Source organism: Macadamia integrifolia, chromosome 1, assembly GCF_013358625.1.
Source record: "Macadamia integrifolia cultivar HAES 741 chromosome 1, SCU_Mint_v3, whole genome shotgun sequence".
In the NCBI taxonomy this organism is placed as follows: domain Eukaryota; kingdom Viridiplantae; phylum Streptophyta; class Magnoliopsida; order Proteales; family Proteaceae; genus Macadamia; species Macadamia integrifolia.
This window is the reverse complement of record NC_056557.1, coordinates 35,727,915-35,738,115: the sequence shown is the minus strand read 5'-3', so window position 1 is coordinate 35,738,115 and position 10,201 is coordinate 35,727,915. Positions and strand designations below refer to the sequence as shown.

General features: G+C 36.7%; 1 protein-coding gene across 1 annotated transcript in view; it reads left to right on the top strand.

The window, feature by feature from the left end:
• Position 1: 1 nt before the first annotated feature.
• Positions 2-10,201, top strand: part of LOC122073683 (translation initiation factor eIF-2B subunit beta-like) — a 47,880-nt gene continuing 37,680 nt past the window's right edge. The window contains exons 1-8 of the mRNA XM_042638313.1: positions 2-83; positions 648-932; positions 1,303-1,432; positions 3,670-3,777; positions 3,920-4,022; positions 4,104-4,229; positions 8,101-8,294; positions 9,129-9,254. Coding sequence (XP_042494247.1) covers positions 2-83; positions 648-932; positions 1,303-1,432; positions 3,670-3,777; positions 3,920-4,022; positions 4,104-4,229; positions 8,101-8,294; positions 9,129-9,225 — 1,125 coding nt within the window. The 3' untranslated portion in view covers positions 9,226-9,254. The remainder of the gene's footprint in view (positions 84-647; positions 933-1,302; positions 1,433-3,669; positions 3,778-3,919; positions 4,023-4,103; positions 4,230-8,100; positions 8,295-9,128; positions 9,255-10,201) is intronic.

The window sequence follows — 10,201 nt, the reverse complement described above, 5'->3', positions numbered from 1 at the left end:
TATGGCTATTGCTGGTGGTGCTGTGATTGTGAGACCCTTGAATCTTGATGAAGGCTATAATTCACCACCAGAGAGTAACAAGGGTGACTAAGAGATGGCATATGCTTGTGGAACAAGCAGTTATGTGACCAATGGATTAGGGTTGTCAAGGGGGGGTTGGGCTTGAACACGTGATGAATGTCCCTAACCTTCAGGGCTTTCTCGGCCCCTCTGAATCTGACTTGGTTTTGTTGCAGTGATGATGAGATAAAAGGGGTGTCGGGGGGTGGAGGGTGGTGGGTATTTGAAGTTGGTAGATTTGACTACTATGAGAATCTTGCTTTTCTTTTGTTGCAACGGTGGATTCTTTCTTTATAAGAATATTCAAAACTCGAGAAAGATTATGGAAACCATGTCCCCTTTTTTTTGGGCTCAGCTAGTATCTGGATCGACATGCATTGATTTGGTTCTTGATCCAGAGACTTAAATTTTGTTCTTTTGGGGTGTTGGAGTTAATTGTGAAGTTGCGTGGCTGTTATGGCTTGTTATGCTATATAACATTAGTTGTTTCATCCGACTTTCACATGCAGCTAATGATTTTAGTTCCACTGGTCTATTGAGGAATTTTTCTTATGTTCTATCACAATGCTGTATGGATTTGATTGCAGAACTTGCAGTTGGCAACATTGTGAGGCGTGTTCTACACATCATTAGGGAGGAAAATGTTTCTCTAGCTACGGACGCCATTGGTAGGTTGGGCGTATCTGCTGATAGTGATGATGAAGATGATGATGAGCGTGGTGATTTTCCGGTACTATCTGCGGCAGCAGTTGCTGCTGCTGCCAGAAGTACTTTGCGTCCACCTTCTTTGCATGCCCTTCTCGAGGATATGCCTGATTCAGGAGCTGCTCATCACACTTCTTCTTCAGGAGATTCTGAAGGAAAAAGCAAATGTATGTACATTATTTATTCATTCAGTTATCATTGAAGAAAAAATTATTACATTCATATAGCCTGTACGAGAAGTCATAATGATTCAGTTTTGAATTAGCATCTTGAATTAGGACAGTGACATCAATATCTTCTAAAGGTGAATGCAGCTAGCCGAATTCCAAGAATCTCAAGAAGCTGGAAAGGAATTAGCTAAATTTACATTTAAAAGAAGTGATCATTGCCTATTTGCAAATTCTTGCTTAGTGAGGGTGGCTATCACTGGATTTTACTTTAATTTTATAATAATAATAATTATTTTTTCAGAATTGAGTGCATTGTAATTTGAGTGTTTCTGGAATTCTATATGTATTGTTGGATTCTTCTTTACAGCTGCTGATAAAAGTTCAAGGAGCCGAAAGCTAAAACATGATGTTATTGAGGCTGTTAATGAACTCATTGAGGACATTGACACCTGCCATGATCAGATTGCTGAACAAGCAGTGGAGCATATACATCATAAGTAACCTCTTTTTTGCACTCTGTAGATCTCTCCTTATATTGTTTCTTTGAACGAATAATGTGCTGATAAATTCCTGGTTGCCACCTATGGCGTCCATAATCTTTGGAAGCGTATAAAAGCATCAAATGTTTGTTGGTTTCATTAAATGAGTTGATTCTTGAAAATTTTTGTAGGCATCCAAATTCTAATAAACTATATTTATTGTGCCAAATCCCCATTTGATCTAGTCACCAAGTAGTTTACTAATGATATTTTTGTGTCGATGGCATACAATGATATTATGACCCTACATCATCTCATATCCACTATGCAGCGTTTTCATAAAAATAAAAAGTTGAGAAATGGCTGGGCATGCTGCCTGGGGTTCCGAACCTGTCACTCTCTCTCCCTCCCTTGTGGAAATGACCCCCATGCCCCTCCCATTTTGGCCCCCCATTGGTTGAGCCACTAGCTCCAGGAAGGCTAGCGGTGTGCCCAACATTCTCCCTTAAAAAATATATATTCTTAAAATAATTGTTACCACATGTTGAATTAACCCAATGGAGTTCTACACATCTTTTCTCCTATGCAAAAAATTTTGGTACAATAATTGTCCAACCTGTGCGAAGATTGTCAAAATAAGTTTCAAAGTCATGAAATTGTTTTGTATATTTCTTCTGCATCTAACTGCTACTAAACATGTATTTATTTTTAAGTTTACGTATCCTAGACTTTCATTGCTAAATTCTACATATTTTGCATATTTTTGCAAGATTTGATTGAAAGATTTTGATCTCTTCAATGGCAATGGTAGACTACAAATAAACCTGAAGGATTTTCCTTGCCTTTCGTTGCAAATTTTAAATCACTCATGCAGATCTGAAAGGAGGAAGCTAATGACTACTGCTTTTTCCAAGACTGCAACATGTTTTGTAATTCTTATCCATTAAGAGAATCACCTATGGATTTGGTTGAGAGTAGCAGACCTGTGGTTTGATCCATGTCATAAGGTGGTTCACATACTAGCGACTGAAGGATCAAACCAATTTAGTTGCATTGAGTGATGTTTAAGTCTTTCTAGTGGCAGTTTTTGCTTGGATTTTATCAACCCTGATAAATAATATGTCAGAGATATCAAAGGTTTTATGGATTTAAGCATAAGCGGATTAGATTTCATTTGTTTCCTTACGAGCACCCATAGTTAGCAAATTCGGATTCGGGAATTATTCGGACGGAGAATTATTCGGAATAATTCGGACGATTAATTTAAGGATTCGGTCAAAAAAGCGGTCAAAAAATCTTATTGGGGTTTTTTTTTAAAAAAAATTGTTTTTATTTTTTTATTTTTTTATTTTTGGTTTTTTTTAAAATAATGTTTAAATGGACCGAATAATTCGGTTTAATTTGGATTCGGTCCGAATTATTCGCGAATTATATTCATTTTTGAAAAAGTCGCGAATTTTAAAGAATTTTATTTTTAAATCGGATTCGGTCCGAATTTTTGATAAAATTCTTTAAAATTCGGTTCGGCCGAATAATTCGTGAATTATTCGGCCGAATTGCTAACTATGCGAGCACCATCAAATGTTCTTTTTTTTTTTTTTTTGAATATAAACTTTGGTGGTAAATAGTGATAGGGTGTTCAAGGTGAGTTAACAATCCTTCTAGGCTGTAGCAACCTCCAAATACCTGGAGATGTGGAATGTTCTCTTCAATTGTTTCAGCGCCATTGATTTTAATCAACAAGCAAGCTGACTACAGTCGTCAAACCAAAGTTTGGCTTCCATTGCCATTTGTTAAGCTGAATTTGTATGCTAAATTATTTTTGTCTTTCCCCTTCTTGTTTTTTTGTTTTGAAATCCTATATCTATTTATTAAAAAAAGGGGACCCTGTTTCGTTTTAACTGTGCACTCCTTATTTGATAATCCATATGTTTATGGAATTTGAATAACCCTTCTCAATACATGATTTTGTTATTACTTATTAATAAACTGCAAATTGTATCTTACTATCTTACACTATTTTTGATAGTTCTTTTACATGAGAATCTCTCATCTCACCATCCGACTCTGTCCAAAATTTAACGAGAATTTGAATGGATTTTGGATTTTGAAACTTGTATGAAAATTTTTAATGAATTTGCTGACCGGTTTCATGTACTAAAATGCACGTATGTATAACTAAAATTCATATATTGTTCTTTATGTCTTACTTATTGAGATGTAAATATAATGGTTTGGCTGTTTGTGTTTTTCAGTGAGGTAATTTTAACTTTGGGTAGCTCAAGAACAGTGATTGAGTTCCTTTGTGCTGCAAAAGAGAAACAGCGGTCATTCCGGGTATTTGTTGCAGAAGGTGGTCCAAGGTTTGTTCCTGAATCTAGCTCTATGTTTTACAACAATGGGACAACTGCTGTTTATCTTTTTTTTTTTCTTTGTATTTAATCTTCATATCTTGATTTACTTTTGTAATCTCTGATTCCCTCTCCCTGCCCAAAAAAATATCAGGTATCAAGGACATTCTCTTGCAAAAGAGTTGGTAGCAAGAGGTTTACAAACAACTGTCATTACCGATTCTGCAGTTTTTGCCATGATTTCTCGAGTGAATATGGTATATAACTGGCAGTAATGTTCTGTTATAGAGCACGTCATTGATATTACTTGTCTTTAACTTAAAAATTGTAATGCAAAGGTAATTGTTGGAGCACATGCTATTATGGCCAATGGTGGGGTGGTGGCACCTGTTGGGTTGAATATGGTTGCACTTGCTGCAAAAAAGCATGCAGTCCCATTTGTTGTGGTTGCTGGCAGTCATAAGGTATGTTTCCATCAGAAACAAGTTTGTTCAAGAACTCTCACAAAATAACAATTTCTGTAAATTATACAGGAGTTAGCCTCCATAAGTTGCTTCTTTGTCTACACAATGTATAGAATGGACAACCTTATTTTATTTTATTATTTATTTCTGTTATTAGTAACTGGGTAGATATAGTTAAAAAGATGAAGAATTGATGCAGCCAGCAGGAAGAAAAGGGCCAGAGATCCTTAAATCGACCAGCTATCCAGCACCTTTCCATGAGTATTCTAGAGGATTACGGGCAACAGCACTCTAGAATCTTAGTTTGTAATTTTTTTATTTATTTTATTTTTTTAAGGTTAAACTTAGTGTCTATTTCTCTTCTTGTTTCTAGGTGTAGCTGTTAGTTTCTATTTTTCAATTTGGAAAGTTTTTGATTGGAATTCGAGCAACTGGGCTGATCCCTTAGCCTATAAATAGGGATCGTAACTTCAGAGAACTCAACAATAATCGATCAGCACAAAGTGAAGAAGAAAGAACACAGCGAAAGAGAGTAACTGAGCCAACGATAGACTCAGAGGATGAGTTCTATCGCTGGACAGGACTTACTTTATAATGAATCATAATTATGATCATAGACTGAAAACAAAGAAAACAGGAAACTAAGTAGAAAACCAACTTCCTAAAGCAGACTAACCACTAACTAAACCTTTCTCATAATAGGGACACTCCCTTTATTGCGAGTAAGGTTCAACAGACTAATGCAACATTGAATGGGTCCAATAGGGGTACAAATATCATCCATATGGAGCAGAATATAACTTCACACTCCCCCTTAATCTGGATCATATAAATCACCCATACCCAGCTTGAAACAACACTTCCGGAAAGTAGGATCAAAAAGAGTCTTAGTAAATACATCGGCCAATTGGTCACCAAATGAAACAAACGAAGTAAATTAGCTTTTTCATAACATCATCCCACAAAGTGGCATTCAACCTTAATATGTTTGGTCTTTTAGTGAAACACTGGGTTGCTGGTTGTTTGATCATCACAAAACACCTTCATAGGTTGAGTAATTGGAAAACCCAACTTTTGAAGAAGAAACTTCAAGTCTTCAACCACGTCAACTCGGCTGCAGTATGAGCAATAACTCTATACTCAGCCTCAACACTGGGTAGATCTCCTATCATCATCAACACCGCTGATTGGCCCAATCAACATCAAAAGACCTAAGTACCTTACCATATCAACATTTCGATGTGGGCAATAAATGAGCCCCTGTCCTGGAGCTTCCTTTAGGTACATTAAGATATGAAAAGCTGCCTGATGTAGATACAGTACTTACCTGGTTGGACCAGCAGGACCGACTGTGGAAGCCAAGGGCCAAGAAGAACCGGTCCAGCCCAGGTTTTTGGTCCAACAATGGTTGGTAGTAAGTTTTACATTATGTCTTTATTTGTCTTTGAGTAGGATACGTAGGAGGTAGAGAAGTAGGTTTATGTTTGGAGTCTAAATAGGAGTTTATTTCAGTATTAGAGTCTAAGTAGGAGTAGCCTTTTATTTTCCCCTTATCTACTTACATGACTCAATGTTTAATTTTTTAGAGTGAATTTAATTTTAGATTAGTGAATTTGTGCGTGGTGTGATCCCCTTCCCCCTTTTGTGTGATTTTCCCTCTTCTCCCTAAGGCTACTCCATCACTGCCTCCTAGTGAACCTTCTTTGGTGCTTGCATAAACTAGCTAATAACACCCACAACTTAGGAAATATCAGGTCTAGTGACGGTTAGATAAATAAGCTTCCCAATTAGTCTCCTAGACCGATGGGTATCATCAAGCACTTCATTACTTATCATCTGTGCTAAATTTGTGATGTGGATCCATATGAGTATGAACTGGCTTACATGCAAGCATATCACTATCAGACAAAAGATCCAACATATATGTCTATTCTGATAGACTGATCCTTTTCTTGCTTTGCTGTACTTCAGTACCAAGGAAGTAGTTGAGAGAACCCAAATCTTTTATCCAAAAGTGCTGATGTAGAAATGACTTTACCTCTGCAATACTAGATGCATCATTACCAGATACAATAATGTCATTGACATTAACAACTAACACCACCACCTTAGACTCTCAATGACAAACAAAGATTGAGTGATCAGAATAGCATGGTTAAAACCCCACTTATTAACAATGGAGCTGAATTTGTCAAACCAAGCTCTGTGCGACTGTTTCAACCCATAGATATCTTTATGTAGCTTACATACCCTATTTGAATTCTACCCTTGAGAATGTTGCTCCATAGATAATTCCTCTTGCAGATCACCATACAATTATGCATTCTTGATTTCAATTGATAGAGAGGCTAATCCAAATTGACAGCCAAGGAGATAAGAATCTGGACCCAGTTGAGACGGTAACCAGTGAGAATTTTTCTAAATAGTCTACACCTGGCACACCATATGTTTGAGTAAAGCTTTTCGCAACTAAACAGGCTTTAAGCCTTTCAACTTGACCATATGGGTTATACTTTATTGTGTACACCCAACGACATCGTACAAGATCCTTATCGGGAGTAACTACACCAAGGTCCATGTCTGTCGAGAGATTAAAACATCCATTTATGTATCCATAGCCACTTTCCACCCAGGTTGAGACAAAGCATCTTGGTATGTCTGAGAAATGGTGTTAGTAGTTATGGACAAGGCAATATTATATAAAGAATTTGGGAAGTGAGATGGAAGCAATTTTCAATAGGATAAACAAGCATGGACTTCTGGGTGCAAGAACGGATACCTTTACAAGGTTAGTGTACTACCTAGCCTTGTACTCCCCGTATTTATTACCCTTTGTACTACAGTTGACCTCTGTCATAGCTGACAGGCCAAATCATTTTCTCAATTTATCTTCTCGACTCTAAACATAAATGGGTCATGCCATGCTAGGCTTGGCCCTCCTTGGGTCTCCTGTGGTATATCTTCAGTTCTGCATATGTGAGAGAGGATGATGGGTAAGAGAAACGCTTTCTGTGTGATATCTATACCATGGACAAAAATAACAAAAGCCTAGATAAATGTTTTTACTTAATCATATTTCGCACTTGTCTGAAACCTGAACTTGTCTTGGATGTGTTTTATTGCCTCATATCAAACCCTAAGCTCCTATCCAGGATTAGGACTCCCATTTAACCTGTGCCATTGCCATTGGCTATGCTGGCTCAGGGTGATTTACATGTTATCCATAAAAAAGAAGAGCTTTCTGCTATGGCTTTAGGGAAATCCTTTAATGCCCCTGGGTGGGAACCCAGATTTTGTGGCAGCGAAACTCGGTGGGGTCATTCTTATTCTGGATTGGATTGTCTTTCTTCTACCAATTTTTTGGTCTACATTTATCGGACACACATCCCTAGTTTCTACAAGAAGCTGGGGGATGTTGAATGAAAGATTGTAAGGTAGTCTTTTACACCCTGTGACTTTCCTGCGAAACTAATACCAGAACAAATTTTCCAGTAAAAGAATTCCCTGAAATATTTTATTAATCAGACCATAACTAAGGGGTGTACCAAGTGCACAAGGCTTCCGCCATTGTGGGTTCTGGGGAGGGTCATAATGTATGCAGCCAGCCTTAACTAAGCCAGTCAAGTATTGACTTCTACTTTGAGCATGGATCTACCCCCTCCCTTTCTTTAGAGTTAATATTTGGGATCTGGATCTTGTTTTTTGCCGTTGGTTCACTGATTTATTGTTCATGTGACAGTTATGCCACCCTGTAACTTTACTTGTAAATGATCTGAACTAAATGATTTCAGCATGGATATTTATACCTTTTTTTCTTGTTAATTTTTAGTCTTGATTTTGTTTCGTGCTGTGGTACTTTTGAATGTGACAGTTATGCCCATTATATCCACACAATCCGGAGGTCCTGCTAAATGACTTGAGATCACCATCTGAATTGCTAGACTTTGGGGAGTTCTCAGATTGCATGGACTTTGGATGTGCTGGTGGTGCTCCACTTCTACATGTTGTCAATCCTGCATTTGATTATGTGCCTCCAAACCTTGTTAGTCTTTTTATCACTGACACGTAAGTTCACTTGCTCTTTAAGAAATGCATCCAATTTTGGGAACCACTCCTTTGTTCTTCATTTGGTTCTCGCATGATAATAATTTGTAAGCAGCACTAGTACATAGTTAATGTATATCCTTTTTGGAAGAAGTTAAAAAAAGTAATTTGCAAATCAACCCAATTTTGATAACCTTAGGTTTGTTCCTAATTGCTAACTTTTAGGAGGGGAGGGGGATAAATCACCTAATTTTGTTGCTGAGAAAAAGAGATGATGCTATTATACCCACCCCCACACCCAAAAAAAAAAAAAAAAAAATCATGCGGGACTAGCCAGTAGGATAAGAGACTAGTCTTTTCATGGGCCAAATAATTCCCTAGTTGACTCTTCTGGATATGAGTAGAGTTACTATCAGAAATAGACAATGAGCTTTCCTGATCAATTGGATATATCTCCATAGTCCACTAGGCAATGGCTGCAGCCAACCAATGATGAGCTTGGAGTCTTCGTCAATGATTAAATCTGTGCACACTTGTTGATAGGCAGTCTCAATGCCTTTAATGCCTGTGTTCAACTCTGCAGCAGCTGAGTCACACACACACACACACACACACCCACACCCCCCAATAGGACCAGAATATATGCTAATTGGTTTTAGATCATTAATGCTCATACTTCAGACAAGATTTGAACTTTTTTCCTCGTTGTGGAGTTCTGTTGTCTTGAAAGTTTGCATGTGGTCATCACTTTCAAATGTATCTATGTCGATAATTATTTCATTTCTTTTTAAAATTTTTGGGATGTTTATATTCCTACATTCAGCAGTGTCTTAACCATATTTTGCTTATTCACAGAGGAGGGCATCCCCCTTCATATATGTACCGGCTCATTGCAGATTACTACTCTGCCGATGATTTTGTTGTGCAAAAGCGGCCAGCCTCTGGAAATTGAAGCCAGCTTTAAATCTTAGCATATGCTGAGTAAGTTATTTTGCATAGTTAAAGTGTTTATTCCTGTATTTCATGAAATAATCATGACAATCCAAATTCACTTGCATGCCCTTAAAAGAAATTGTTTTTTGGGTAATTAATTGTCCAAAGATCAGTCACCTAATCCGGTGACTGAAAGTTTAGCTTCGACTCCTTTGATTTTATACACAACTGACCATAGTTGTCAAGGCGTCGCTTAGGCGTCCAGGCGGTTTGCCTGGGGCCTAGGTGACATTCGCCTTATTGCACTGCATACCGCCTTGTGTTTTGGCACTTATTTATGCCAAATATCATTTAAGTAAATGTTTTTTATATTTGTTATTTCATTTACTTAGGATATTCATAAATAAGCAAATACCCCCTATTTGAATCCAATAAAAATAGTTTAAAAATAAAATTCCAAAAGGATAAAAAGTCAACCCCCCAGTCCAAGAAGAAAAACTGGATTTTGGTTATAGGGCCGATTTTCAACTTTTAAATGCTGGAGTTTTTCTCAATTATGAAAATTTTATAAATTCTATCATGTTAAAACATTGCTAAAAACCAAAAGTCCGGTAAAATAATTTTTTATTTTGATATCCATAAAATTATTTTCATTCAGGCAATTTTAACAGCATTCACGCATTTAAAAATTAGTTTGACCGGAGCATAACTTTGTCATTACAACTTAGATTTAAGTAATCATAGACTTGTTGGAAAGCTAGTTTTATATTATAACTGATGCAAAAAGTCTTATGTAAAAATAATATCATTTGACCAATCAAACTTGTTATAGAACCAGAGCATTTCTCTAAATTTTGATTTTTTATAACTTAATATGACTTAATGTTAATTTTTTATGATTTAATATGGCTAAATGTTGATTTTTAATGACTTGATATTGCTTAATCTTGATTTTTTATGATACAAGGTATATATAGCTTACTAAATAATGTTAG